Consider the following 17,971-nt stretch of genomic DNA (forward strand, 5'->3'; position numbering starts at 1 on the left):
AACTCGTTTAATAAATTAAATTAACTCAGAAACACAGATTATACAGTCATTTAATGCAGTTTTTTTAACCTTTTCATCCTTGTCGGACCTTCAAAATAAATTGCACGTCTCAAGGAGCCATGCACACTATATACCTTTTCCATAATTTATACGGTTTTATCATAGTTCGTCACAGCTCACTCGTTTACGCAGAGCCTTTAAGGACCTTCTAGCGAGTTCTAGTTAAGAAACTATCATTGAATAGACTCAGTCGTGACAACACAAGAAGACAAGACTTACTTCACACATATGCAGCTGAAAAAGTTTTCTTTCCTTGTCCAATTCGTCAGCCAACTCTGCTGGAGTCACCTCACTCCGAATAAGACCTGCTTCTTTGGCCTGAGCCTTTTTCTCCTTTTCAAGCTTGGCATACTTAGCTTCATACTCTTTACAAGCTCTGTCGAAAGGTCGCCTTAGATCGCCCCGGATGTCTCGTAAGTCTCCTTTCAGCAAATTGTCGATTGGGAAGCAGATATTGTGAGTCATTTGTTGAAGCTAGATGCATATAAAAATAGATGAATTGACTAAAATAGATAAAGAATAACACTCATATATTTCACTTTAAAGAGAAGAAAAGAAAACAAGATAGGATACTGCATTACGAAGACAACTTAAGAGAACACTTGAACTAGATAAGTATATGTGGACGGTGCCATTGCAACTGAACCCTCCTAAAATAAGCCCTGTGCAGCTGAACGCCTGTAACTATACCCATGTGCATCTGACCCCGAGAAACTCAACCCTCATTTAAGTAAAAACCCTGATAATGAACCCCCTAAAACTAAACCGTCGTACAACTCAACCCCCATTTTGCTGAACTCTCATACAATTTAATCCCCATTTAACTGAACACCCATTCCACTGAACTCCAATACAACTCAACCCTCACTCGACTCCATATCCGTGCAAATCCGCCCCATTCAGACCAACCCTCATTCGACTCAACATCCGTGTAATTCAATACTCGTGCAACTCAACCCAAATTGATTTCCACCCCCAATCATCACAATTTCCTTGCAATTCAACCCTAATTTACCTCAATCCTCATTCAATTCCATCTCCGTCCAGCCCAAACCTGCCTAACTCAACCCCATTCAAATCTATATCATTCAGCTCAACCGTCCTCAAATCAACAATATAACTAGAAAATGTAACTCAGTGCGTTTTGTCGGAGATGACAAAAGCTGACTCGAAGCTGGGATGGTCTTCATTTATTGATTAATTCTCTATTTCAAGTTGCTTTGATGTAAAAATACCTCCACCCCTTCTAAAACATTTTATCCTTCTGTCCTATATCTGAAAATTAGTGAAATTGTTCATCCCCAGGACTGGAAAACGCTTGAAGGTCATAGTTGCAGCACCCTAGTACTGTGTTGCCAGATGGTGGCTGTGGAAAAACGCCCCGTAGTTTCAAAAACAAGCCAAAACAAACCCCACCCTGCTCAGCATAGAAAAGTATAGTAGGCAGAAGGATCACTGGTGACGATTTCCCATTAGGCCCATATACGCCCATTAGGCCCTTTTTATCTCGATATCCATTAGTGCTCATTCTCCTTACAATATTTTCTATGCTGCTCGGAGTTGCCTGAAGCACGTCTCTTGGGAGTTCTCCAGGAGTAGAGAGTCATACCAGGAGTCAGACTCACCGGTAACTGCATCCAATTGAAATAAAGAGCGTGTTCAATACAAAAACTTTAAAAAACCGCTTCCAAAATATGTTTATATGTCTTTTTCTTACTTTTATACGAGTTTTAAAAAAAGTCATGAGAGGGGGAGGGATATCTTTTATCCCAAATCCCCTCCCCCACAGAAATGGCTTTGGTTTGAGTTTTTTTTCTAGTTTTTGGTTTGAGTTGCTAAGTTCTTCAGTGCATTTTGTCTGCCCCACTTCCTTTGTGCAAGTATCTGATTATCAAAAATATTGGTAAAAACTAGAAAGATTCACATAGATGACTAACAGTTCAGTTCAGTTCACTTTATTTATAAATCAAATACATTTAAATAATATGCACCGATATCTAACTAACGATTTCTCATGCAAAACAAAGCGCAGGATTTTGCGTGCACGGCGAGTTTCTATAGCTTACAAATCCCCATATACGGAGGCACATCATGTTTAGCTAACTGCCTGTGTCTACCAAAGCATACGTGAGAACGGGGTTAATACAAAAGCCTTCGTAATCCCAAGATGAAATAATACGTGCAGCTAAAGACCGATCATTAAGAAAAAACAAAGTACAGGGCAGGGCTAACCGAGAGAACGCCTACGACAAATCAATACATCTTTTTTCTATCGTTGAAGTAACAAAAAAAAAAAAGAAAAAAAGAAAGGCACTTAGATCCTTAAGGCACTAAGAGATTTAAGACTCAAAAGGGGCTAAGATATCATCGAGATCATTTGTTTGGTCACCAATTTCTTCGACTTCACAACTCTAATAAATTTGAACTATTGAAAAGCAGCAAACGCTTTGTAAGCTCAAACATCGAACAAAAAGAGCCACACGCTGACTACCACAGCCTGAGCACATGTATTTAGTTCAACATGGGCAAGAGCATACGGTTTCAGAGCTTGCTCTTAACGATATTCATCATATAAAAAGATCGTTCCAATATTGCATTGCTCATTGGCGAACTCAACAGGGTCAATGCCCACTGGGCTAACTCACGAAAAGGAGATGCCCCAACCGCATCAAGATAGTGTAGGACAGTTATCCAGAACTGAGAGGTGTCTTTGGGGATTGTTCTTCCACACACAAATGACCAATTAACGTCCAACAGTTTCCCCCACTGATTCTCCAAGGTACTGACATCAGTGGTAGCAACAATTCTCATTGACAAGCCTCCAAACTGAGGTTACAATTGCGACAAGCAAATCACAGGGGATAATAATTTTAGTTTGAGGAGCCAATCCAGAGCAGGATGCATTCGTTTAAGCACTGCTTTAGCCGACATTTTCAGAAACACCAAGCACCGTATTTTGATCTCACTCTTCTATGTATCTAAAAGTTTAGATTTGGCCAGATGAATCTGGAACTCGTGTCCGTAATCAACTTGATCTGGCGCCAAACAATTGATTTCAAAATCCATGTTAACCGTCACAGACACTGCAGATGAGCGATATATCCTACGCAGGAGGCTTAGCATCAAACCCTGCAGCTCTTCAAAAAGACGAAATTGGTCAGCGTGTACGTGCTAAAACAGCAAGATGACCCTGTTAAATTCGGACAGCATTGGCTTCAAGAATAAAATGTAAACCTGGTTTTGCTCATCTTGATACGTAGCGTGTAGCACTCTGGGAGTATAGCAACGTTCTTTCTCTTTGGCTAGACTGAAGTGTGTAGTGAGCTCCAAGTACTGCACAAGTGTGCGATCCAAGGTAGTGCACCGAGACAACTAACGAGTATTTGAGGGAGAAATAACACGTAAGGGTTAATTTCCATCGTTTATCAACTTAAATATGTGTTGATAAGTCTCCCTTCTGAGGGAGCTTACATTAAACCATTTATGTGCGTCGGAGAGCATAAACTCGAGGTTGGAAGGGAGTTCACAGACTACAATTGAAGCACACAGATGGAGTGAGTGGCAGACAGACCTGAAAATGCAGCAAGCCATTGTCTCGTAGTAGGGTAAAAAGGGAGTGGTTTACCCCAGACATGTTACTAGCACCGTCTGTACCAATACCAATAAGGTTCTTCAGAGGCACTTTGCAGATATCAAGGAACTCTTTGAGTTTGTCATACAGTATAGCAGCGGTAGTTGAAGGTTCTTCAATCTAACAAAGATTTTTTTTTTCTTAACATGATTTTCACGCAACATCCCCAATTCTAGACTTAGCTTAGCCTAGGCCACAAAAAGGTTGGGCTATGACTTGGAATGATCTCCAACAAGTGGATTATAATCAAAGGAAACACGATAAACTGTCGAACAGATATATCCAGCATACAATAGAGCATGAATTCTTTCAGTTTTCATATATTTCTTGGGCTAAAGTCATATGGGATAGTCAAGAGGGTGGGGGAACCTATGTATAGAACAATCATTAAATTTGGAAATAGCATAAGAAAAGTAGTGTGTTCACCTTGTCCCTATATCAGTCATGGAATGTTGTGAACATAAAACAAAACCTATTCACAAACATCTGTCGAATCTATAAAAAGGATATATCTGCATAAAATTCCAGTCTTGCCTTAATCTGAGCAGCAATAAAATCCCTTGTAGCAATTGGAATAAGAAACGACTAGTATATTCCCTTAAATTAGCGCTATTCTGCTTGCATCCTAAGACCTAAATGCAGAGCAATGCGGAAATAAATTCCCTAGATAGAAAGCGATGCAGAATAAATAGCGTTCCATGCGTTAAAAGATACAGTGATTTTGAAATTTTTGTACGGTACTGAACTTTCAGTCAAAATAAGCCTTTTTTTTAAAAAAAGCCCATGTTCCCGCCCCACGCCCACTCCAAAATCCAACCCACCTCTGATGGCTGAAACCAGCCCACGGGGCGGAAAACAGGCCCATCTGGCAACTCTACCTTAGTACAGAGACTGTCATGACCCACAGTAGCGAAAATCTTAAAAACCCCGTAAAAAAAACTATCTCGTGAGAAAACAGCCATTAATGCTGATTCAGGTGTGATAGCTATTCATGTCAATAGTAAAAGTTTATTGCCGAAATAAATTGCTGGGAATTTTTAAAAAGAGCTGGAAACACTGATAAGTCTTCTTGTTTTTGTTTTCTTTTATTTCTCCAGTACTAATAGGGCACTAGAACATAGTAGACAGCTGTTCAATGTCATTTGAAAGCTAATATTCACATTTATGTTTTTTTTATAATTTCGTCATGGCAAAACAATCATAAAATGCATTTTAGTATATTTCTAGGGTGTAAAGACTTAAAACAATAGAAGGCCTACGACTGAAATCTCCATGATCGAAAACCCTTAAATAGTGTTTAAAATCCCTCTCTTGAATATTCTCCTCCCCAGTCACCTTTGCAAGTACAAAAAAAGAGCTTTGATAAAACTATCAAGAAAAAAAAACTCATTCAAATACAAAGCTGATTCGTTAATAACAGAGGCAATTAATTTTCGTTTCAACACAAAAATTAGTTATGAAAAAATTCTTGGAAACTACGAAAAAGTACCTGATACCTGGAAATGTCTTCTTTTTCTCCCTAGCACTAGCCATTCAGTGGAACATCTTAGGGGTGTTGAAATGGGTAACCATCTAAGGTTCTGAAATTCGTGTTTTATTTCCCCCACCCTATAAAGCCGTGCATTAACTTACATAGCATTATGTAATATAACGTTATGTAGCTTACATTACATAACGTTACATAGCATACTTAACCCAAAAGTTCCAAATAAAAAGATGATTGATTCACTATTCAAACCGATTTACAAGTATAAAAATCGCTGCCGTCACAATAATCTTTTAGAACATCTTTTTATCAGCAGGAATTTTTGAGCCTGTCAAACTTTGGTTTCTTTTCGATACTCCTCAACTTTTCTCCTAACTCTTTTTGCGTGCATTCTTAGACTAGAGACTACCTCCTATTAAAATCTAAGCCCAACCAGAGAAAAGGCTACAGTATTTCTAATCTTAGAGCTAAGGCCCAAGTTCAACTACCCTCCCTCGACCCGAACCTCATACATTTAAAAACCAATTAATTGAAATATTCGATTACGTAAGAGAAAAAAAATTATTAGAATCCGGTCATTTAGACGGAAACTAGATAAAATCTAAATTGAATGGAGCAATAGAGCAATTATTAATTTTGACATGCGCGAAAAGACCCGAAGGCAGCATGCTGAAAGAAAAGCGTTTTCATTGGTTGCCAGTGACGAAAATGAGTTGCAATCGCGGTTCTGCTGGTTCTTTCTCTTTGGTCTAAATTAGTTTAGCTTGCTCAAATGGGCAAGGTAATAATAGGCAGAGCAGTAGCACTGCCTAAGTAATGAGCGATATGGGCATAATGTATTTTTGTTTAGACATGCAGTTTGTATCGAAGGAGGTGTCGTAAGAACTTCAAAAAACTCGACGCTCAACGTAGTTGAAAAATCGGAAATTATGTCGTTGAGGATGACAACCCCCCCCCTAGAGCCCCCAGGGCAAGGCGCTGTAAGTTTTGTCCTGGGGGCAAATAAAGGTTTATTTAGAAAGGGTGATCGTATAAACTTCAAAAGGGGCTCATTGGATTGCTAACCAAACGTTTTAGTACGCTTTTGAGATTCGGAGGGTGGATACCACCCCCACAACTTGTATTTTCCCGAAATGTATCTGATAAAAATTATGAGATGACCATTTATTGTCGTAGAAACTTCGAAAACGGCTCATTCGATTGGAGTTTGAAATGACTAGTGCCCATTTTAATAGTTGAAAGTGATTGGAGGGAAACTTACACCCCTTCCATACCCACCATTTCCCCAAAACATCCAATCAAAGTTTTGAGAAAGCAAATTGTTAAATGTAGTTACAAGGTCCGGAAATTATGTCTTTGAGGATAACAACCCTCCCAAAACCCTTAGGGCAAGGGTTGTAAGTTATGCCCAGGGGGCATATAAGGTATATACAGAAAGGGTGATCGTATAAACTTCGGAGGGGGGTTACTGGATTGGTAATAAAAAGTTCTAGTGCCCTTTTTTAATATCCAGAGTCATCGGAGGGCGGATACCCCTATAGGCCGAATTTCTTTACAGAGTTAGATAAAAGTTTTAAAGGTGTTATGTCCTATGAGTTTTCCTTGAATTCCTTTTTTTGGACAAGCCAAATTTTCTAGCAATGTCGATAGATATATCTTGATATTCTATGAACTAAAACGCACATCAGGTTTCCCAAATTCCAAATTTCGTTTTGCAATTCGCTATATTTTGTGTAAGCAACGGCAAGTAAAATAGATATATAAGCTGGTTTCTATCACTCGAAAAAAAATTAAGACGGAAGTTTTTTAATCAAAGAAAGAGTGACATTAAAATTCAAAACGACCCAAAAGTATCCTTTATATAAGGGAACTGCCGCTCCTCTCCACCCCCGCCCATAACGCTAAAGTTTATCTAGTATTAACTAAATGAATCTTAGAGGGCAACATTTAGAGCCAGTTTGTAATTAGGCTACATGTTTTATTTGCCGATCGCCTTTCAAAACATTTGAATTTAGACTTTTATTGCTAGATAATATTACTAATAAATAAGCCTTTCGGTTAAGGCATTTTGAAAAAATACATTGCCCTTGTGTTATAGGATTCGTCTTTGAAGTATCCGGGCATTAAAATCAAACTTCAGTCTTAAGCACTGTGATTGAAAGGAGTGGATTCCTTCAGGAATATCGTAAATTATGCCCATTGGTGATGGGGGGGAGCCTCCTCTGTAGATTTTTAAAACACTTTTTGGGGTATTTTCATCTAAAAATATCTTATTTGGTAGTTTCACATTGAAAAAAAAACCCTTAACATTTGAAAAATAGATCCCCTCACTAATTTTTTTGTGATTTACTGCCCCTAACCACTAGAACCTAATTTCTACGCTGAATTTAAATATGCAGAATTCACTAGTTTCAAATTTGCTTGACGCAAATTTGTTTAATTTCAAGTCCCTCTACTATATTATTAAATTCTGAACTCTCCCGTTTTAGGCTATTCTTTGATATAAAACGGGCGTTCTTAGATTCAGAAACTGAGGTCAATCAACATCCAAACTAATTGGTGAATATAGGTAACTAACCAACTAAAGAGATTTTCATTTCCCTATGTGACTTTACTCTTCCCTTTCTATGCTAATCGCCTTTAGCCATGAGACACAAAAGAAATGAAAGTAGCCTACAAAAGCCTAGTTTTTAAAGGCATTAAAAAGCTAGCTTATTTACAACAGAAATAGTTATAAAACTTACCAGAGTTTTGAAGATTATAGTCATGTTTCTTATTAAGACAGCAAACTTTTGAAGTGGAGGTCCAACAGCAGACTCAGGCTCCCTCTGAGTATCCATTGTACCAAGCTTTTCTAAATAGTCACAAAGCAATTCTTCGTTTTTTGCATGAGCTATTTCAATAAAAATGGAGTTTAGGTTTACATTAAGATCGACGATATTGTTTTTGGCACATTTTGTAGAAACGTGAAATGTTAAAAGCAAACATTTTGGACTTAGAAACGAGGGCACGCCATCCATTAACTAACTACCCAAAGTATCCTTACTAATAACTGTGTTTTTCAGAGGGGGGGATGTCATAACTCACAAAACCACTGCAAGCGTGCCTGCTAGAGCAGAAAACAGCTTTATATAACTCTTATTGGCCAAATTAGAAATTGAAGGAGAGTAAAATACAAAAAAAAGACAACAATATCTTATACGGTGTTCATGATATTACAAAAGGTCATCATCCCACTTTCACAATCAATAGGACTTACGAGACAATATCTACATTTGATTTTGCAATATTTACAAAAATTAAAATTCACTTCATTACTTGTCTAAGACAAACAAAACGTAAAAGGTAAAAGGGCCTAATCAAGTCACAATAAAAACCCAACTCTGGCTTCTGTCTTACGGCTACTGTGTTTTCTAAATGGTCAACAATAAATAACCGCGCAAAAAGCAACAACCCCCCAAAAAAATCCAACAGAAATGACTCCAAGTTTGAAGATATGTTTGGGTCTTTTTGCTTTGAAAGCAAAGATTTTTGCATTATTCTTAAGTGTGCATAATATTTCACCTCTACAGTCCCAATTTCCTGATGCTCCTAACCCATCCCGGCTTTATGACCATGCACCCAGTCCAGTAATCAGTGTAGTTATTTCCAAGCCCCCCCCCCCTTCCTTGGACGCTCATTAAATACAATCTGGCTTGCATACATCAATCAATGCAAGCCATACAACATAATGGTCAATTTGTTGAACAGAAACTTCTAACCATGAACATGAGCATGAGCGTTTCATCCTAAAATTTAGTAAACAGTATTTGACAGCTTGCTTGTTTTTTTTTTTTTTTTTTTTTTTTTTTTGGCAACTCGCTGATTCTACGGATCATGAGTCCACGAATCAAGACCACATGGTGAAAGACACTGATATTCCTAATCTTTTCACACTACACAGTTGTCATTTCTACATGTTCAATTTATTGTTATGATTTTTAATCAGCATCTGATTACTTTTTTTCTTGGGTAGATCCTTTTTTTTGTAAATACATGCAAATAAAAAGCGCTAGGTATTTAAGATAAATATGAGAAAAAAGAATTTTGTTTATTGGTCCATATATTTTCCCCCCAAAGACTCATATTTTGAATGTGATTATTTTGGTATGTGTGGTTCTCTTTACAAGGTTTTCAGTAATCTTAACAACCTAAAAACTTCATTTTTAATTTTCAACTAATGGGGGTCATGAACTTTGACAATGGTGGGCCAGGGCACCAAGACCCCTCCTTGACAAAGCCAGGAAGGGCTCAGTCCCTCCTGAAAAACTTAGGGCTTTGCTCTGAAATTGTTCGAACTCCATAGAAAAACATACCCTTGTTGTTGTTTTTCTGCACAAGGGTTGAGCCTGATGGGGAAATCAAAATTCTAGACCCATAAAGAAGACTAAAGTAAAATGCAAAAACAAACACTTAACAAATACTGATTTCATAGCAATATACATATTGATTCAAAGAATAAGTTATCGATCTGAAATCAGATTTAAGCCAAAACAATCATTTTAAATTAACATTGGTAACAACAACTGAAACAATGCAAAAGCTTAACGTTTCATGAGAAATGAGACAGTATATTCTGATGTACAACGGTCCCGAAAATCCACTTCAAAAACTGTAGTATTCCAAATAACATCAGTAGTATAGCATAATTTCGTTTTTTATACATCCTATTATGGAATAAACAGGATAGGATTCCTTACGTAGTTTTAAATAATAAGTCAGCTTTGACCAGGGGGATCAAACACGATTTCCCCTTGGTCTAGCCTTGTAACAAGTGGAAAGATACAGAATCTCGAAAAACCAGAAAATCAGAGGAAACGAAAATAAATTCATATTTTTGAAGCCATGTCTGGTAATTACTGGAACCCTTAAGAACAAATGAGCAGATTAAAAACAGCTGGTAAAAATTACTTACAAGTTCCACTAGCAGTCAGAGCCTTTAACGTTTTTTTCAGCTTAACAAGAACCTCTTTGTCTTCATCCAGAGCTTCTTCGGCGGCTATAACACTTTGCTTACACTGTGGCATTTTTGATGCAAAAGAAGACGTAATTGGAGAATTAAAGTCCTCTTTAGCTTCTCTGGCAAAATCTTCTACAGTGATAGAGCCAGGCATTTCTGAATTATAAACTTGTTACACAACACAACTGAGGTCACTTTATGAAGTCACAATAGATCCAAATTGCAGTGATCCATATTTTCCTGAAGAAATTATATTATTTTAATTAAAAGGTACTAATATGTTAATGGAGCCTAACATCTAGTTTTCTTGCTTTTATATCACAGGAGCAAAGAAAAAGCAAACAGCTTCTCAATTGAAAAGATTTGTTGTTATGCTGTTACAATTGTATAGCCTAGTATAACAAAACGTCTGAATCTTGCTTCTTTTCCTTTTCTTCTAAAATTGGGTTGTCTGGTATTTTAATATGCCTACATGAAGTAAATCCAAAAAAAATAGTGAACAAATCGAGGCATAAAAAACGATAAGCTGAATACTTTACTTGCTAATGAATGGTGCACAGAGAGGAGAGGGGCATTTTACCTAAACGATCTAAAGGACAATCTTCCTGAAAAAAGAAATGGTGCCCAAAAATGCACTTCCTTGCTTTTTTTTACCCCCACCACACCATATGGGCAAATCCTCTGCGCCCTCACTGAAGAGGTTGAAAATGTGTACTTATGAGCAAATTATCTTGCTACACTTTCTTTTCTCACTTGCAAAACCCATGTCACTGAAAAGAGGAAATCCCAAATACACAAGAAATCCCAAGAATAGTACCAAGGACACTAAAAGTGAAATCTAATTATTTAAATTTGTTAGCGAAAACTTACACAACCATATATCTCTTTAAAAAAAAAAAATATAGGAAAACCCAGGAACTCAAATTTTAATGAAAAAGGCCTCCATGTTTAATTATGTAGTTTTATTCTTAGCATGTAGCACTGAATACTTCAATGGACTTACAGACTGATGTCAAATCCTTCAACAGAGGCAATCATATACATATGAGCCTGTGGATATACAACAAAGTGGATCAATTGGGGGGGGGGGGCAATTGCACTTTTTCTATATTTTCAGTTCTCCCCCCCCCAGGATCTAAAAAATCACTATTTCTGTGTTTTCATTTAAAATTATCCTTTTTTTATATTGTAAGCAAAAATACTAAAAAAAAATACCCCTCTAGATTTAAAACGATATTTTCCCCAAACTACACTTACATGATTTGACTCCCCCTGTATGCAACTTATAGTTTTAAAGTTAAGTAAACCATTGTAAAGATCTTTATTAACTATATTATTTTAAGTTGATTATGAGTCTGAGAACAAAGTCCCCTTTGACAGGCTAGAGTCAGTTCAATCTGGGTCGGAACTGTTTAGGCTCTTCAGTCTTTCTTTCAATACCCATAATTTTCAAGTTACTCCAATAGAACCGAACATAAAATATCAAAAGCTTTATTGGATAAGTACAGCACTCAGTTGAGGAAGTGAATTTCCCAACAACACAACAATGTCAGCATATTCCAAATCAGAAGGAATTCTTTCTGCAAAATCTGGCCCAAAAAAACGTTTCAATCAGATCTTCATCACAGAATCCGTAATTACAGCACTTAAGCATGCTCACATATACTTCAGTCTTGTATGAAAAGCATTTATTTTTCTGCCATCCACTTGGATACATTTTAAGTCTGAGGGCTGTGAAACTAGTTCATTAGGTATTCAGCTTGACTTTTGATTGAGTATATGATGATTAGTGTTTATTAGTTCTACCCTGACTGGTCTTGCATCTATATAAACAATCAGCAAGATCTCCATACATATAATGATCTTAAATAGCAGGTAGGAGTAATCTAAGAATTTCTCCTCATAAAGCTCCAGAATGATGACTTGTGTTATTTTCGAGGTTCTTTAGTGACCAGGTGCAGATGGATGATCAGTAGCATCCCAATTGAGCTTACAATTTCTGGAGGATCACTCAATATCCAGCCTTCATTTGAAAACATTAACAAATTCATCAGTAACTGTTGATTCAGACAGTTTCTTCCAACTGTAGACAATTCGTGAGGAAAAAAAATCGAGTGTGGACTATGTAGATGGAGAACCATATACATAAAGATATTCATTGAAAAATAGTCTAACAATGTTTTCCCTATCTTTTTAATTGTTTCTGTACAATATTTATTTTGCAAGATCTTTGCACTAGAGACACGCATTAGAAATTCTTTGTGGTGCAACATCTGACAAGAAAGTCTAACCTGCTCTGATATATCTCTCTCCTATTTTGAATAGGTAAATTCTATTGCCCCAAAATTACAACTTATGATAATTTATAGGAATCATTTAGGTTCAGTGTAACAACAATTCAGGGACAAAATTTGCATAACCATGGTCAGTAATACCATAGTTCTTTTCAGATGTTTACAGCTATTTTGATACTGCTGTTACAGTTTCTTTTTGTTTAGTGACTAGGTTTCAGATGGACATCTGTGGGGCCAGTCATCCCTATGAGCAACTAAGGTCTTGAAAATTCCTCAGATCCAGTGGCAAAAGACATAAGCATGCACGGTAAAATTGTCTGCTTGTCATCCCATTTTTCACTTCTTCTTTTGGCTTAGATTTATCACCAATTTCTAACAGGGTGTTTCAGTTCCTTTTACCACTTTCAGCATAGATACAAGCTTAGAAATTACGATCCTTGTTACAGAAACACAATAAGGTGTTAAGTGATTTTCAAAGCTCCTTCAGTGGAGAAGCTGGAGATATTCCTTTTAACTATGATGTACGAGGTTCAAAATGAAGACTTTCCACCATAAACAATACATGGCCTGGTCCCCTGTTTTCAAAAATCAGAACAACATGACTATAAGTTACAATTTCACTACAGCTGTTTAGGGTTTTTAATGGATGTCAGTAGGTAGTCCACTTAGAATTTCAACATCAGTGCAATTAAACAGTAAATGACAATAGGTTGTCATCTAGACAGAAAATGTAAATGTCCAGAATTTCCAGTGTGTGCATGCTGATATTTTTTCTAAGATTTTAGGGGCTGCAATGCACTTTATTCCCTCTTATGAACTAACATTAACAATGAAAGTCTTTCTTGATTAATTTTGGAAAATGTATGCTGATTATGCTTTTGGAATTACTGCTACTTTAACTACAGTATAAATTTTAGATGATGAACTTACTCCTATCTAACAAAGTAATTGAGTTAGAGAAATGAAACAATCACAAATAAATTAAGAGTCCAAATTTTGCCTCAAAAGGCATTTTAAAATTCTTGCCTTTACTCATTCCCTACTTCTAAGGCTTTGATGATTTTAAAGACGAACATTGTTGCATTCCATCCTTGCTCCCTCTCTAATAGGGTCAACTATAGAGCTTGAATGATTCTGGTTCTTGTTGTTTTTTTTTTTTAAACCAACATTTTTTTCTTATTTATCATCAGCAGTTGGTTCATATTGGAAGAAAAAGCAAAGTCATCAAAGTTATTTATATAGTCTAGGACTATATCTAACCCATCAGAGGGGGAGGGGGCTGGTAGAATTGCTATAATAGCAACCATTGTATTTAGAAACAGTATTAAACAGGGAATTGAATGGTGCTGCTCTTTTGTTATTATGGTATTTAGTTCAGAAGAGAACATGCACAAGAATGTTACAGATTCCTTTTCTAACTCCAACACTATAATAATAAAAGGTCAATGAAACATGTTAGGACGTTTCAATTAATTTTCTAGCTAAATGATGGTCATCCTATTCGCTTTGTCTTTTAGCACTTTTTTCAAATATACTAATTGCTACAATTGCAAATTCAATTTTGAGCCCTAAAATGAGTTCAAAAGTATTAGATAGCACACAATCTTTCATATTTTTGCATTGTAAGACTTAGAAGGAACATACTAATTAATATCTATCCAAAAAATAACCCCTGCCATCACAACTACACTTTAGCCTTTCTCTTCCCTAATGAGGCAAAATTTAAGCCTATGATATGCATAAAAGTTTACTAATTTTGTGGATTTACAATATTTTTTATGCTTGTTTCTCATTGACAATTGTTTCATAAAACCAGCTAAGGTAAAAAAGAACAGAATCAGAAAATGTTTATGCATAGGATAGTCTAGGGCTACACCTTGTCCCATTAGAGGGGAAGGGGGTTGCAAAACTACAACGGTAGTGATTATTTACATTTGTAAAGAGTATTGAATATGAAATCAACTGTTATGACAATTTTTTTATTATTGCTAATTGTTATGAGTGCAAATTCTATTTTGTATACTAAAAGAAATTTCAAAGGAAATGTTGACTCACAGTTCCTCTTGTCTTTTGGTAGTAGATCTAAAAAAAGAAATATAGCATTCAATATTCTTTCAAAATATAGCTATCTCTGCTGTTGTACCTCAGCCCTTCTGTCCTAATGGGATCAGACATGGATATGGCTATACACAGAAGTTGGCTATGGTTACTGATAGGACAAAAATTTGATAAGAAAAAAATTACACCATAAGATTCTTCTTTCAGTTTTTGTTCCAAATACAATTGTTTCTGGGGTTGCCATTGAATCCCCCTGCCCTTTAACAGTCAGATATAGCCCTAGACTATATGCAAAACCTTGCTGATATTGAGTTTCCTAACATCTTTTGTTACCTGAATATTTTAAAAACACTGATAGTCCAACAGTTCACAGCAATAAACTGTAAGTAAGGAGCAATTTGGCTCAATAGTAACCAAAACTAAAAATAAAGGAATTCTATAATAATTAATCAGAAGATTTGACTTGTTATGCTGATTCCAGATGTATAAAGTAGGTGCAATGTTACCCATCAAAAGCTACAAGTTTGAGCAAACTTTCAAACAAAAAAAGGGGGACACCCCAAAAAAATCAAAGGATCTTAATGAAATTCACATCATCAGATTCAGCCTATCTGAGAACCCTACTCTAGAGATTTCAAGCTTCTATCTACAAAAATGTGGAATTTGTTTTTTTTTTTTTTTTTTTGCCAAAAGAAAGGCCATGGATGTATGTTTTTTTCTCAGGGGTGACCACATAAAACCTATTTTCCTAGAAGATTGGGAGAAGGCTCATTAAAAGAGAAATTCAAAGTTTTAGTTCCTTTTTTTAAGTAACAAAAAAGTATGGAGGGTAACTGGCTTCCCTGCTCCATTTTTCTCCAATGGCATTTGACCAAAATTTTGAGTGAGCCATTTGATTCAGCATAGTAAAAAGGTCAAACAACTATGCCTCAGGGGGTGACATGACCCCTCACAGCCCCTGGGGAAAGTGCTGTAAGTTATGAAATTTGTCCACTATTTAGGCTACTCATGATATTTGTTATTGGGAAAATACACAATCTTTTTGTGGTGGTGGGGGGGAGGTATTTCCAAAAGGTAGAATTTTCTGTTGGGAGGAAAGTTTCCAAGGAAAATTTCCAGGGGAAATTTAACATATGCAGAGGAGGGCAGTAATTTGTGCAATTTACCCATTGTTTACACATAGTATATGTTATTGGGGAATACAAAAAAAATTGGGGGGGGGGGGGGGGTAAGTCCAGAAAAAATATTTTATTGAGTGAATTTTCTGCATGATGTTAAGAACAGTCAGAAACTAAATTAAAAAAGATTTTCTCAACTGAAAGCAGGGAGAATTTTCTAGCAGGAATATTGGCAGTGGAGGGATTTTTTTGGGGAGGGGGATTTTCAATGAAGGGGAAGGCAGATTCTTCAGTATAAACTGAAAAATGATAAGATATTATATAAATAAAGTTTTGTTAAAATATAAAAAGAACAGAAATTATGCTAATCTGCAGGTGAGGAGGGCAACCCCTTCCTTGACCTTTACTCTTTAGGCTTAAGTTTGACCTTTAGTCACAATACTTTAAGAAAGAATGCTCAAAACCAAGAACTGCTGGGATTTGATTGGATGTACTTTTTGGTGAGCTTTAAGATTTTAGCATAAAGCACAAGGGTTGAGGAATGAACAGTCCCCTAATATACAGAATAGCTTCTGTTGGTTCTAAATTTTAATGTTGTTCCTTGCTTTCAGTGGAATTTTATTAATCTAATGCATATTAGAGCCTAATTTTGGGGACACTTTTGAAGTTTTAGCCTAATCCAGCCTGTACAATCTTTGACACATGATCTTAAAGTAAAATAAATTGTCTAAATCAAAAACAGACTCAGTATAGATCATATTTAATCTAAGACATGTGTTGTGAAGCAGAATAATTATCCTTAAATTACCTTAAATCGCATTTGCCAGCGAGATAAGGTGGTAGATCCTCCTGTAGTTCTCGCTGGTGGTGAGTGATGTAATTATGTTGGCTTAGCTTCCCAGTCCAGCCTCCACTCGGCCCTCTCCCAGTCCCTGTCGACTCCAGCCTTGAAGGAGTGGGGTGTCTCAGCTTGGATGGTAGACTCGGATAGGCTATTCCAGAGGGGGACCACCCGAATGGAAAAGAAACCACGTCGTTCCCTTCTCCGACATCCAGGCAGGTGAAGCTTAAGACTGTGACCTCTTGAATTGTTAGCCAAAGAGGGGGGTGAAGATCTGGTTCAGGTGACCGGATTTGAAAATTTTGCGTGTCATGATCACATCTCCTCTATATCTTCGATAGGTGAGGGTTGGAAGTCTCAGAGATCCTAGGCGATCCTGGTAAGGGACATTATTTAAGCCACGGACCAGTTTGGTTGCTCTCCTTTGGACACTTTCAAGGGCTCTTGTGTCCATTTTATTTTGGGGAAAGGCCAAAGTCAAGCCAAACTCAAGGTGGGGACGGACAAGGGATTTATAAAGTTTTATAACCACACATGACTTTCTGGTTACAAAAGAGCGCTTAATGAGTCCGAGAGCTCGATTAGCTTTTGCAACCTGAGCCTGAGTGTGGCTGTGGAATTTTAAATCTTTGTCCACAATGACGCCTAAGTCTCTTTCCTCGGCAACTGCTTCCAACTGATCACACCCTATATGGTAGGGATGGTGGGGGTTATTGTGCCCTAAGTGCAGTACCTTGCATTTTATGTTTAAATGGGAAAGACTAAAAGGATAACTTTAAAATTCATAAGTTGAAAAACAAAAATCTTCAACATTGTAGTCAACCAATCCAAACTACCTTAGACCATAACTATCTGTTAATCTCAAACATCTAAATCTAAGTGCATAATGTCATAGATTAAGAGTCTATTGTCAATATAGTTATCCAAGACTAGGAACTGTCTGATGCCTCTAGGTCTCAATCCTATTCCTATTCTCAAGATGGAAACATTGTAAAATTCAAAAATTACTTTTACAACTTCTAAAACTCTTATTTAGCCTATATCTTTCCCTAGAGCATACCAATAAACTTTACCACCTTATTTCTTCCTTAATGATGAAATAGGGTTAACCTGCCTGAGACTCTTACATGCATTTAAATCCACTGTTCAGATTAAGTCCAACTTTCCAATATATTTGCCACTCTCCCAATGTACTATCCAATATAATTCCCAACTATCAAATATAATGGATGATTTTCCATTATATTTGCAAATCCAAGCATGATTAACAGTGAAGCCTCTGAAAGAACCTCAACAGGCTCAACAGGAATTTTCTTCTCACTCAATTGGATAATCTGTCTTGGCTTTTTCTACAATTAGCCATAACTTGATGCCCACAACTATTCCATTTTAATTCAAAAGGCCTTTTAAATTCAAAGTCCTCAACCAAGTCCATTGATTTTTTAACTAAAATACCTGTTCCTGCTGCAAAAGAGTGAAAACGC

The 17,971-nt window shown here is 36.6% G+C and overlaps 1 protein-coding gene across 1 annotated transcript in view; it reads right to left on the minus strand.

Moving 5' to 3' along the window:
* Positions 1-17,971, minus strand: part of LOC136032103 (arfGAP with SH3 domain, ANK repeat and PH domain-containing protein-like) — a gene marked incomplete in the record, with an annotated part of 90,480 nt that overhangs the window by 72,238 nt on the left and 271 nt on the right. Inside the window, 3 exon segments of the mRNA XM_065712252.1 lie at positions 280-534; positions 7,922-8,070; positions 10,132-10,416. Coding sequence (XP_065568324.1) covers positions 280-534; positions 7,922-8,070; positions 10,132-10,330 — 603 coding nt within the window.

The sequence above is a fragment of the Artemia franciscana genome, chromosome 10 (assembly GCF_032884065.1).
Source record: "Artemia franciscana chromosome 10, ASM3288406v1, whole genome shotgun sequence".
Classification (NCBI taxonomy): domain Eukaryota; kingdom Metazoa; phylum Arthropoda; class Branchiopoda; order Anostraca; family Artemiidae; genus Artemia; species Artemia franciscana.